A 13,078-nucleotide genomic window follows, 5' to 3' on the forward strand; every position below is an offset into this window, starting at 1 on the left:
CCTCCCAAAGTGCTGGGATTACAGGCTTGAGCCACCGCGCCCGGCCCCCATTTCTTATTATTGTTTTATAAAGATAGATCAGATAAATTACAGGTCATTAATATATATTCAACAAATTATGGAAATATATAAAATTTTAATTCAGCCAAGAAACATATTAAACTTTTGTCTTTAGCAAACTGCCAGGAGTTGGGATGGAAGTAGAACTCAGGGTGAAGCCCTCTTGGGGTTTGTAGTCTAATGAAAGGGAGGTAATTAGACAATCACACATAAAAGGCTGAGCTCCGGCCTGGGTACCTTGAGGCCTCCTGGACTTGCTGTAGCATCTGGAGAAGTATGGGGCATCATCTCACGTTACTTAGCACCAGCACTGGCACCCAGCTTTGATGTGGGCCCTGTTGGCCTGAGCGTTTTTCCTTGAAGAAGGTATTGAAGGCAGATTGAAGCCGACTGTGCCCACCCGTCCCCGACGCCCTTCCTCTGCTTGCCTCTCTGCTGTGTTTTCCACCAAGTACATACTATGAATAAGCATGTGCGCCTCCATTAACCGCACATACAGAATGCCAGAAATTGTTTGTTTGACCGCTGGCAGACCTTTGGGCTGTCCCTGGTGTTTGGCCGCTGTGGACTTCATGCCCCCATCCTCCTGGTCCTCCTGGTGGCAGTTCTGAAGGGCGTCTCCTCCCATCTCATGGCTCCAGGTGCTTGCTGGTGGGTCCCCTTTGCCCTGAGCACCTGTTGATATCCTTTGCCGATGTTCTTCTTGAGTTGTTTGTGTCTGTGTTTTCTTCTTGTTTTGTAGGAATTCTTTGCATATTCTGGAAAACCCATTATGAGGTCCGTGCATTGAAAGGCTCTCCTCTCAGCCCGCCTGTTTACTGCATTTAGGGTGTCTTTTGTCGTCTAGAAGTTTTACATCTCTTCCATTATTGCTTGCCCATTTGAAATATTGAGAATTTCATCTCTATCCCACACGGTAAAGATATTGTTCTCTTGTTTTGCTTTGTCTCTGTAGGTCTTTGATCCAATTGGAATTGCTTGGCCAGGGTTTGGACTAGGTCTTCTGTCTTGGTGGGGCGAGCTCCCAGGGTGCGGAAATGTTTGCAGGTGGGGTAGGAGGGAGAGTCTGGCGGAAAGCAAGCCTGGGGTTGGCCATGTTGAGTGTTTGTGCCTTTTAGAGACTGGAGTGGTCGAGTAGGCAATCCGAAAGTTGGGGCATTACAGGGGTGGCTTTACCAGTGTGCTACCTCAGGATGGTTGGGGGTGGGGGGAGCAGGGCTCTGAGCAGAACTGGAAGAGCTGCTGCCATCAGAAGGGCCACAATGTGGCTCCTTACCATGTGCCTGGCCCTGTACCTCTATGCTTATGGCCCCATATTTTCCCACCTTGTTGGCAGCCCTTAGCCCCTCCCCAGAGAGGAGCTCATTTCTTCCTTGGGGGTCCAACATGACCTGATGAGAGAGAGAGAGAGAGAGAGAGAGAGAGAGAGAGAGAGAAAGAAGGCTTCAAGAGCCAGTGGCTTCCCCCCAAAGACCTGCCTGGCTGTCACAGGCGATCACTCTGATTGCTGTTGATCTGAGGTGCTGAGGCTGTGCACGCGCCCATCCCCCTCTTGACATCCCAGCCTCCACCAGCCCGCCCAGCAAGCTCTCCTCAGTTTCCATAGCAACACTGCTGCTGGGTAATGATTCCAGGGAGAAAGGCATTCCTGCGTTCTCTGTCATCTCTGTCACCTGAGCATCCCACTGCCTGCTTGCTGTCCTGCCCCGGGAGTTCAGGAAGAAACCCTGAGGACAGCTCCGAGCCCTTCTGCTTGTGTTTTGGCTTCTCCTCAAGGGCAGTGGTAAGCTGGTAAATGTTCCCAGACAAAAAGCCCTGATTTGGAGCATTTGCCGATTTCCTCAGTGTAAATGCTGCCACTGTAGCCGATTTCAAGCCACCACTGCGATGTCACTGAGCTTGGAGTTGGGGGGAATGCACACACCATCAGAGTATTCCCACCTCCCATGCCAGATGTGAATAACCCCAAGAGCACAGATGACAGAAAAGTGTAGTAAGATAATTAGACAGTGATGTGTTCCGAGGATTTATTGACTTTGTTGTTAATATCATTCAGTTACATTTCTACAGTTAAAATATCAATAATGGCTGTGTTTGACAACTGGCGCCCAAATTTCCCAGCTTCAGTCGGCTCTAGTCACTGCTGCTGAGAGTGTTGAGGCCATTCCGTCATGTCCCTTTGTCTACAGCCTTCCCGAACCCACACTCTGCTGCCGCCTACCCTCTTCCATCCTGCCTTTCTCACTGCAGCCTCTCCACCAAGCACAGCGTGCCCTGTCCCGACTGGCATTCTTATGGTCTTCCAACAAATACTTTCCTAGCTGAAAGCTGTTTCCTTTATAGTCTTTGATCCAGAAATTGCACCTCAAGAAATTTTATCCACTTTGACAACCACTGGTTACACAAAGATTTAAGTATGAAAAATGTGCAAAATGCACCCCAAAATGTGTCTTTGCCACATTCTTTATAATAAAAAATCAAAGCCAGCCTTAGTGATGTGATGATGAACATGATGGTCCACTGGTGTGGATGGACCTTTAAGGGGCCTGCAGCTACAAAACGGCACACATAGAAAACAGACTGGAAGGAAATAGGCCGCATGGCCGGGTGCGGTGGCTCATGCCTGTAATCCCAGCACTTTGGGAGGCTGAGGCAGGAGGAGTACTTGAGGTCAGGAGTTCGAGACCATCCTGGCTAACATAGTGAAACCCCATCTCTACTAAAAATACAAAAATTATCCAGGTGTGGTGGTGGGTGCCTGTAATCCTAGCTATTGGGGAGGCTGAGGCAGGAGAATCGCCTGAACCCAGGAGATAGGTTGCAGTGAGCCAAGATTGTGCTACTGCACTTCAGCCTGGATGACACAGCAAGACTGTCTAAAACAAAAAATAGCTGGGCGTGGTGGCACACACCTGTAGTCCCAGCTACTTGGGAGGCTGAGACAGGATAATTGCTTGAGCCCAGGAGGTGGAGGTTGCAGTGAGCCAAGATCGTGCCACTGCACCTCAGCCTGGGCAACACAGCAAGACTCCATCTCAAAAAAAAAAAGCCCCCAAAAAACAAAAAATGAACATGTGTTTCTTTTACAATCAGACAAAACTGATTTTGACAACAAGCTCTTTTCAGAATATGAAAAATTTGGGGGAGGAGGGAGACATAGAAAACTTCAATGATTATCTACAAGGACATAGGTCGAAAAAAGGTAACGCAGGAGCCACTGCTGAGGCCATAGGGGTTCCGAGGACAAGCTGGGCTCTCCTGTGATAGCTGTCTTCCCGGAAAGACTCCTACAGCGGTGGTTCTACTGTGTTGCAGGCACTAAGACAAGATTTTGCCGTCGGAATTCATATCTCTGTGAGAAACCTGGGGAGGGAGGTGCTGCCCTGAGAATGCAGGACAGAGAGTTCTTGTAAACTTGCTAATATTCGCACAACTCGGAAAAGCAGAGGACTCTGTGCAGCCGCATCCACCTGCGTCCACACCCAGGGCCCTTCTGCCCTCTCATCTGGCACAAGCTTCCAGCCTGCTCCATCCCCAGGTGGACTCTGGGTCCTCTCCGTGCTGACTGGGGGCTTCGCTTCCAACTGCAAACCAACCTCCCCATGTCTTTTCTTGGCCCTGCTCCCTTTGCCTGATGGAGGCCAGGTGCCCCCTGCTCCAGAAGCCTTCTCTGCCTCCCGCCAAGGCATGCATGGCCGGCCATGTGTGCTCCCTTACCTGTCCCCACGCTCACCTGCGGGGCATAGCCATTTGGGCACAATGCTAGTGTGTAGCCTCCCCAGGCCCAGAACAGCCCTTCCACAAGCCACTGGGCCCATGAGGAGACCCTGCACACCTGCCTCGAGAGCTGCCTCCTCCTGGTAATGCTTCCTGCTGACCCTTGCTGGCCCTGTGGCACGTGCCCTGAATTCTGGTGGAGTCTGTTCAGTCCTTCTTGGTCCTTAGTCATTCATCCCTTCTCTACTTGCCTCCCTTCCCCAAGGAGGACTTGAAGGTAGCAGCATACTGTGCCAGGGTGCTGCGGAAGCAGCCTTCGACCTTGTGGGCACTCCTTGCCTCACCAGCTGCGCTGTACATAATGGGCTTCCTTCTGCTCCCCTCCATCGTCCTTCCTTCACCCCCACAGCATCCCGCAGAGCTGCTCAGGTCCCGCTTCCACCTTGGGCCCTGGCCCTCGATGGCCGCCTCCTCCCTGACCCCTCCTTCTGGCCACCGGGCAGCCTGTCCTGGCTCATGACCTTGACTCAGTGCCACCACCTTGCTGAGCTTGCTGACGTGGTTTCCTCATCTGCAATAATGGCATCTCCCTCAAGGTTGTTGGGGGTTAGGATTTTGTGGGGACCCACATCAGGGGTCTTTCCCAGAATGTAGCACATGGCATGTGCCCAAAAAAACAGTGGTGGGTTTTTTTTTTTTTTTTTGGAGACAGAGTCTTGCTCTGTCATGCAAGCTGGGGTGCAGTGGTACAATCTCCGCTCACTGCAAGCTCCGCCTCCTGGGTTCACGCCATTCTCCTGCCTCAGCCTCCCGAGTAGCTGGGACTACAGGCGTCCACCACCACGCCCCGCTAATTTTTTTGTATTTTTAGCAGAGACGGGGTTTCACCATTTTAGTCAGGATGATCTCAATCTCCTGACCTTGTGATCAGCCCCCCAAAGTGCTGGGATTACAGGCGTGAGCCATTGCGCCCGGCCCAGTGGTGGCTTTATAAGGACCACTTTCCTAGCACCTCTTTTAGGCTACTTTGCAGTTCCAGGGGATTTCTTGTATGTCAAAGGCTTTTCTCTTGGGCAAGTCAGTTGCCACTGTGAGGATACAACACCCTATCTTTAGGCATCTTCCTACTTCTCCCCCAACCTGACCCTGGCCCTCCCTAGTGAGTAGACATTTGTTGAGAGACTCAGCTCATCTGAAGAGTCAAGGTCATCCTCTTGCTTGATGTTGAGTGAGCACAACACAGATGCTCACTGAGTGTTGGCTGTTATGGTCCAGTCAGTGCCAAGGAACTCAATGGGATCTTCTTCATGCTAGCTGTGGCCTTAGTGCTGCCCTAGAAAGAAGCGGGTCCGGATGGGGAGAGACCAGGAGAGCTCAAGCAGAGTCTGGAGGACGTTGTAGGGTGGTATCACAGCCTCCAGACCCAGTGCACAGAGGCTGGGTCCCCCAGCCCTTGGTGTGACTTGGCGATCCCCAGCTGGCCTTCAGTGGGATGAAGGCTGAGCAGTGGGGCTTGCCTGGGAACGGGGGCACCAAAGGTAGCCAGGGCTGCAGACAGAGAGCAGGTTCCTTGCTTGAGCGGATTGGGGTGCTGGTTGTCAGCCCAGGTCCTGCCAGCTAGGGCCTCTGCCTTGACCTCACAGGGGAGGAGTGGGCCCTTGAGGGTTCTTACAGAGGCGTGTCTCTGCCGCAGGTGAACGGGAAGGAGCTCTCCAAGCTGTCTCAGGAGCAAACTCTGCAGGCCCTGCGCTCCTCCAAGGAGCCCCTGGTGATCCAGGTGCTGAGACGCAGCCCCCGCCTCCGGGGGGACAGCTCCTGTCACGACCTGCAGCTGGTGGACAGTGGCACTCAGACCGACATCACCTTCGAGCATATCATGGCGCTGGGCAAGCTGCGTCCGCCCACCCCGCCCATGGTCATCCTGGAGCCGTACGTCCTCTCTGAGCTGTGAGTCGCCCTCAGGAGGGCCCCGGGCCCTGCCTCCAAAGAGGGCAGGCCACCTGGGGCGGCCATCTGCACACCACCCTCTCGGGCAGGAAGCAGGCCCCTCGGCCTCCAGAGCTGACTGTGGTATCCGAGGGCTCCAAAACCTCCAGGCCTCTAGCCTTGGGCCAGGCTCCAGAAGGTGCCCCGTTGTATCTACCCCCAGGGCCGAGGGAGGACCCTCCTGTCCGGGACGACGCTGCCGGAAGTGCCAGGGTTGAGGGCCTCAGCTCCTACTCCTCCATCCTCTCTCCTCTGCTGCCTCACAAGCATCACTCCTTGAATCTTCTTGCATCCCTTGTCTGTCTCATTCCTCTACCTGCTCTGAATTTCCTCCATCTCTTCGGCTTCTTTCTTTGGCCCGACCGGAAGAAGGGCCTTTCATCCAGGCCTGGTGGCTCATGACCGCGTGAGCGCTGCCTCATTCTGCTAATCTTAGCTCGGGCTGTGGGGAGGTAGGCCACAGGGCCATGAGCAGCCAATCTTAGTTTTGGGGCCAGGAAGGTAGCCCCTGGAGGTAGGGTGGGCCTCCCTCTGCTCTGCAGAAGTCCTCCAGGGCCTGGATAACTCCTGGGGGCGTTGCATGAGTGGGGCCAGTACTGGGCGGGCGGGTGGGTACCTAGAGATTGGAGAAGTCGGTCCCTGCCAGCTGGTGTGGTTGGAGGAGTCTGGTCTGCGGGACGGGCGAGCTAGTATGTGCAGGTCCTCCGTGTGGATGCCGCACACTCAGGTGCGAGAAGTGTCCCCGGTCTTTGCATGGCTGCATGTTGCCCAGGAAGGAGCTCTGCAGGAGGCAGCTGGGCCACCCACCCTTGAGAGCACAAGCAGAGCAGGTCTCCGTGCCAGGCACGCTGGGATTGGCCTGCCTGGGAGCTGGGGCTGAGGTGTGAGAGGACAGCCAGCCGGTCTGACCCCCACCTTCTCCTGGGCAGCCCCCCCATCAGCCATGAGTATTATGACCCGGCGGAATTTATGGAGGGCGGCCCGCAGGAGGCAGACCGCTTGGACGAGCTGGAGTATGAGGTGAGCCGGGTGGCCAGGCCAGGGCCCGCAGCCAGCTGTGGCAGCCGCCCCGACGCCTGCGTGCCTTCCTGCCCAGGCCTGACCCCGTGGCCCTCCCGGCACGTGTCTGGCTGAGTCAGGGAGGGTGCGGGTGAGGTTACATGTTCTGTCCATGTTGGTGAGTCCACGTCCCATGCATGTCTGTCTTCTGTGTCCTGTGCCTGTGTGTGCCTCGCGCATTTCCTGGGAGGGAGACCACTGAGTACATGCGCCACGTGGGATGGTAAGAGAGACCCTCAAAGCGGGGACTGGAAACTGAACTCAGGGGTCCCAGAGGAAGCTGAGGGGCTGCGGGTTGAGGGGCTGGGCTGTGCTGCCTGCTCCCTCACTCACGCATTTCTGGGGCTTTCTACCTCTGCTTCCTCCCGGACCCCTCGTGGCAGGAGGTGGAGCTGTACAAAAGTAGCCACCGGGACAAGCTGGGCCTGATGGTTTGCTACCGCACAGACGACGAGGAGGACCTGGGCATTTATGTCGGAGAGGTATGCAGACGGGTATGCCCCAGCCCCGAGGCCCCTCCACGTGGCCTGCCCATGGCTCAGAGGCTGCCCGTAAGGTCCCAGCTAGCAGAGACAGGGCATCACAGCCAGGGTACTGCGTGGTGAGGCGAGGATGGTCGATGGCTTCAGCCACTGTCCACTGAGGCAGTCATCTGCAGAAAGAGGCCTGTGCCCGGGCGGGACAGCAGATGGGCCTGAGAACGAGCAACAGAGCTGCTTTCTAGTCCCCTCCTCAACCCATCTTGGGCAGATGTCTGTGCATCCCCAGGAGGGGTGGCCCCTCGCCCCTCCCTACTAGCAGCATCCCACTAAAGCCACCCTTCCAGATGGACAATGTCCTACTTTCCACCAAGTAGCTCAGGGCTGACCAAAAGCACAGGCTTCCATGCAGAGGAGCCTAGGAGTGCCAGGGGCAGGGGCAGTGAGAGGCGACTACTCCACAGCCTCTGCCCCTGCTTTCTGGGACTGGGGGCTGGAAGGGGAGCCAGAGAGCCTTCAGCTTGCTTTGGGGACCCTGAGGTGAGCCTGCTCCCTTCTACTGAAAGGGCATGTTAGGCACCAAGTCCCCAAGATGTGTGTGTCCTGCAGGTAAATCCCAACAGCATTGCAGCCAAAGACGGCCGGATCCGTGAGGGAGACCGCATCATCCAGGTGAGCACTTGCAGGCTGCCCTGGCCCAAGGCCCCGCTGCACCTGTCGGCCCAGCCACCTCTCTTTAGCCAGTCCCTAGCTCTCTCCCACTAAGAGCCAAGCCTGAGGCCCAGCAGCCTGCCATGTCCCAAACCCAGGCTGAGTCTCATCTCTCTCCTGCCCACTCACCCCAGTGGCTCCCGTGTGCCTATGGGATTTGCTGGCATCCAGGGCCCCTGCTGCTCTGAAACCTCCTGACCCCTCTCCCTTTGCTCCACTCCATGCTGTCCTGAGCACACATTGGTTCTTGCAAGAGCCAGGCCACCCTCTCCCTGGTACCCTCCACTTAGTTGCATCCTCCCGGAGCTCAAGCCCAGCCTAGCCCAGCGGAGCCCAGAGTGCTTGGGCTCCCTGCACTCGCCCAGGGTCCGCCCTAGGGCCAGCCCTAGCATCCTTGTTGATTGTACCCTGGCCTGCCTCAGATTAACGGTGTGGACGTCCAGAACCGGGAAGAGGCGGTGGCCATCCTGAGCCAGGAAGAGAACACCAACATCTCCCTGCTGGTGGCCCGACCTGAGAGCCAGGTGTGTGTGCCTGGCAGGGCGACCCAGGGCCACGACATCAGGCTTTCTGTCTTGGAAGCTGCTGGCCGTGACTAGGGCACACATGTGCCAACAACCTGGAGTTGATGGAGGGTGGGTGGGCAGGGGTCTCTTGGGGCCCGTTTCCCCTCCTGGCCTCTGAAGGCTGAGTGGGCTGGGACCTTGTCCCCCAGGTTGTTGAACTTCACTGAAACAAAGAAACAAAGTGTAGGGCCCAGAGCAGATAAGGGCATATGGGGAGGTCCTTGAAGCTGTGGGGACACCAGGGCCTGTCTCCACAGCTGGCGAAACGGTGGAAGGACAGCGACCGGGATGACTTCCTGGATGACTTTGGCTCTGAGAATGAGGGGGAGCTGCGTGCTCATAAACTGAAATCACCCCCTGCCCAGCAGGTGAGGAAGGAGAAGGGTGCTGGTGGGGAGGGCAAGAAGGAAAGAACTGGGTGGAAGGCGCTGAGGCTGTGCAGGGTCTCCCAATGCTTGGCAGGAAAATGAACCAGGTCTGAAGCCCTTTCAATCCTCCTGTGACATCCCGTGACATCCCTGTCCATGGGACCTAACTGAGCGGTACTTACCTTTCTGCTGTAGCTCCGAAACGAAGAGGAGAAGGGGGCTCCCGATGCAGGCCCAGGCCTGAGCAACAGCCAGGAGCTGGACAGCGGGGTGGGCCGGACTGACGAGAGCACCCGGAACGAAGAGAGCTCTGAGCACGACCTGCTGGGGGACGAACCCCCGAGCTCCACCAACACCCCGGGAAGCCTGCGCAAGTTTGGCCTGCAAGGGGACGCCCTGCAGAGCCGGGACTTCCATTTCAGCATGGACTCTCTGCTGGCCGAGGGGGCGGGGCTGGGAGCTGGCGACGTCCCGGGCCTCACAGATGAGGAGTATGAGCGCTACCGCGAGCTCCTGGAGATCAAGTGCCACCTAGAGAACGGCAATCAGCTGGGCCTCCTCTTCCCCCGGGCCTCCGGAGGCAACAGTGCCCTGGATGTCAACCGCAACGAGAGCCTGGGCCACGAGATGGCCATGCTGGAGGAGGAGCTACGGCACCTGGAATTCAAGTGCCGCAACATCCTGCGGGCGCAGAAGATGCAGCAGCTGCGTGAGCGCTGCATGAAGGCCTGGCTGCTGGAGGAGGAGAGCCTCTACGACCTGGCGGCCAGCGAGCCCAAGAAGCACGAGCTGTCTGACATCTCCGAGCTGCCTGAGAAGTCGGACAAGGACAGCACCAGCGCCTACAACACTGGGGAGAGCTGCCGCAGCACCCCGCTGCTCGTGGAACCCCTGCCCGAGAGTCCCCTGCGGCGGGCTGCAGCCGGCAACTCCAACTTGAACCGGACCCCTCCCGGCCCCCCTGTTGCCACCCCCGCCAAGGCAGCTCCTCCACCGGGGAGCCCCGCCAAGTTCCGGTCCCTCTCCCGGGATCCTGAGGCCGGCCGGAGGCAGCATGCGGAGGAGCGCGGCCGCCGCAATCCCAAGACCGGGTTGACCCTGGAGCGCGTGGGCCCCGAAGGCAGCCCTTACCTCTCGCGGCGCCACCGCAGCCAGGGCCAGGAGGGCGAGCACTACCACAGCTGCGTGCAGCTGGCCCCGACGCGAGGCCTGGAGGAGCTGGGCCACGGCCCCCTGAGCTTGGCCAGTGGCCCTCGGGTGGGCGGGGTGGCGACCGCGGCCACTGAAGCACCGCGCATGGAGTGGAAGGTGAAGGTGCGCAGCGATGGAACCCGCTACGTGGCCAAGCGGCCCGTGCGAGATCGGCTGCTGAAAGCCCGTGCCCTGAAGATCCGGGAGGAGCGCAGCGGTATGACTACCGACGACGACGCAGTGAGCGAGATGAAGATGGGCCGCTACTGGAGCAAGGAGGAGCGGAAGCAGCACCTGATCCGAGCCCGCGAACAGCGGAAGCGGCGCGAGTTCATGATGCAGAGCCGGCTGGAGTGCCTGCGGGAGCAGCAGAATGGCGACAGCAAGCCCGAGCTCAACATCATTGCCCTGAGCCACCGCAAAACCATGAAGAAGCGGAACAAGAAGATCCTGGATAACTGGATCACCATCCAGGAGATGCTGGCCCATGGCACACGCTCGGCTGATGGCAAGCGGGTCTACAACCCTCTCCTCTCGGTCACTACTGTGTGAGCTGCCCCGGCGGGTGCACGGCCCAGGCCCAAGGAGCCCCCTGGGGCCCCAGCCCTCACTCTCCTATAGAGATTATGTGTGTGTGTGCGCGTGCTCGCTGTGCGCATGCACACACCTCCCCGTCTAGGTGTGCGCACAGGGCTTTGTTAGCAGAGAGAAGCCCCTGAGGAGAAGGGACGCTTTTCTTCTTTCTGCCCAAGTAAAGTGACGACGCTAGTGGCCAGTATTGGGGGCACACCTGTAATGGGCACCCCTTCGGCTGTGCGTGTGCATTTCCCATTCCCCATGCTCTTGCGTGTGCTTGCACGTGCACGCACACACATACCCAGTGATCTCTCCACCCGACCCGTGTACTTGCAGACAGGGAAGTTGAGCTGAAAGGAGCACAAGAGAGTGTCCGGCTTCGCTGCTGAGCTCGGCCTCTCCCCGCTGCAGTTATTTGTAGACAAAGGCACCCCGATTTTTGTGGTTTTTCTCCCTTTCTGTGCTTGCCAATAGTTGTTTTGTTTTGTGGACCTGACCTGGGGGCTGGCAGCTCCTTCAGGCAGCCTGGCAGAGGTGGAACTCCCCCCTCCACTGATGGCTGGGAAGGGAGTTGGGGAGGAAGATCGGGAGGGAGGGCTGGGGATGGATGGGAGGGAAGGGGAGGGAAAGGTGGGAGGAATGGGAAGCAGCTGTTCTGGTGGCTTCCACTCTGAGGTGTGGGAACGGGGAGCTTTTGGGGGGCACCTGTTTCCCCAGTGACTGAGAGAGAGCAAGACTGCAGGAACGGAGGGGTCTTGCAGGGTGTCCACTAAGAAGTCCCAGAGCCCGTTCTGCGTCCCACACCATCTGGAGCAGGGGCTTCTCTTCTGAGTGAACTGAGGAAGGTGATTAGAAGGGTCTAGAAGCCAAGCCCCATGAGCAGCAGTGGAAGACCTTGGGCCATGCGGCCTGGAGAGGACTTGGTGGTGATCCGCAACCTGGACCCCAGTGAGGTGGTGGGCTGACTGGGAAGGAGAGGCCCCCAGCCTCCTCAGGATTTTCACGTGTGAACTAGGCTGCCTGGGGGTGCCCCTCAGGCTTGGAGAGACCTGGATTGGAGGCAGACAGGCTGCACCACCCCTTCCCCCTGCATCTCGAGAATAAAGCAAAAGCTGCCTTTGTACTTGGTTGAATCGTGGCCTCCCTGTGTTCATTCTTATTGGGCTGGGGAAAGAGTTGTCAGTTTGGGGTGGGAGAAGGAAGAGGGGGCAGGGTTAGAGTCAACTGAAAGCCAGGCTGCAGCCCTCGGTTTGTCTCGAATGTCAGGAGCAGTGACTGTGACCTCCCATGGGCAATTGTGTGGCACCCCAGGAGGAGATATACCAGAGTCACCTGAGTCATTTCAGAGGTGTCACAGTCACAGGGTGGTGACCAGATGCAGAAGGCTGGCAGAAGCCTGACTTCAGACTAGCCTCCAGGCAAGGGCCATGGTCATCTCCATGGACCAAACCGTAGGTGGGGCCCACTGCTGGCACATGCCACAGAGAAGTGGGTTCCAGTCCTATCCTGCCCAGCAGGGCCTGGTGCCATCCACTCTGGAAGGCGGAAGCTGCCCTCCCCATTTGGTGATCCCACAGTGCCTAGCAAGGTGCTCAGTTTGCAGAAGGCACTCAGTGGATGTCTTGGCCAGATAGATGAATACCCATGTTGTTGCCAGGGCCCTTCCATCCTGGGAGCTCTCAGCAAACCTTCGGGCTCTGTCAAGTGCCAGGAGCCATGTTCAATGCTGGGCAGGGTCAGGGCCTCAAAGACAACTCCGCAGACAACATGGGCACAGCCTGCCATGGGAGTGGTGCCCCCTGGAGTGGGCAGTGCTGCCGTGAAGGAGCGGAAGTGGTCAAGGAGGCATTCAGATTCTCCAGAAAGAAGACAGTATAGGCCAGGCGCGGTGGCTCATGCCTGTCATCCCAGCACTTTGGGAGGCATTCAGATGCTCCAGAAAGAAGACAGTATAGGCCGGGCGCTGTGGCTCACGCCTGTCATCCCAGCACTTTGGGAGGCCAAGGCGGGCGGATCACCTGAGGTCAGGAGTTCAAGACCAGCCTGGCCAACATGGAGAAACCCTGTCTCTACTAAAAATACAAAAATTAGCCGGGCGTGGTGGCAGGTGCCTGTAATCCCAGCTACTCAGGAGGCGGAGGCAGGAGAATCGCTTGAACCCGAGAGGTGCAGGCTGCAGTGAGCCGAGATTGTGCCACTGCACTCCAGCCTGGGTGACAGAGTGAGACCTCTGTCTCAAAAAAAATTTTTTTTTCATTTAAACTTCTCTAAGTACTGAGATCTGGGCAGCAAGTCAGTGACAGATTAGATGCTAAGAAGGTTGTGAAGGAAAAGTCCCAGTGCCTGTTCCCAGAAGCCTGGAGTC

General features: G+C 57.4%; 1 protein-coding gene across 8 annotated transcripts in view; it reads left to right on the top strand.

Annotated features, from left to right (window-relative positions):
- PDZD4 (PDZ domain containing 4) overlaps positions 1 to 11,846 on the top strand; it is a 30,833-nt gene extending 18,987 nt beyond the window's left edge. The window contains exons 2-9 of one of the 8 annotated variants that reach the window (XM_017880769.1): positions 5,471 to 5,724; positions 5,927 to 6,169; positions 6,693 to 6,783; positions 7,206 to 7,304; positions 7,911 to 7,973; positions 8,435 to 8,536; positions 8,836 to 8,946; positions 9,142 to 11,846. In XM_017880769.1, the coding sequence (XP_017736258.1) occupies positions 6,162 to 6,169; positions 6,693 to 6,783; positions 7,206 to 7,304; positions 7,911 to 7,973; positions 8,435 to 8,536; positions 8,836 to 8,946; positions 9,142 to 10,689 (2,022 nt within the window). In that variant the 5' untranslated portion in view covers positions 5,471 to 5,724; positions 5,927 to 6,161 and the 3' untranslated portion in view covers positions 10,690 to 11,846. Of the gene's footprint in view, positions 1 to 802; positions 977 to 5,470; positions 6,607 to 6,692; positions 6,784 to 7,205; positions 7,305 to 7,910; positions 7,974 to 8,434; positions 8,537 to 8,835; positions 8,947 to 9,141 lie in introns of all 8 variants that reach the window. The other 7 variants (XM_017880766.1, XM_017880767.1, XM_017880763.1 and 4 more) reach the window with 7 other exon arrangements.
- Positions 11,847 to 13,078: the final 1,232 nt, after the last annotated feature.

This window comes from Rhinopithecus bieti, unplaced genomic scaffold (assembly GCF_001698545.2).
Source record: "Rhinopithecus bieti isolate Rb0 unplaced genomic scaffold, ASM169854v2 scaffold_12667, whole genome shotgun sequence".
In the NCBI taxonomy this organism is placed as follows: domain Eukaryota; kingdom Metazoa; phylum Chordata; class Mammalia; order Primates; family Cercopithecidae; genus Rhinopithecus; species Rhinopithecus bieti.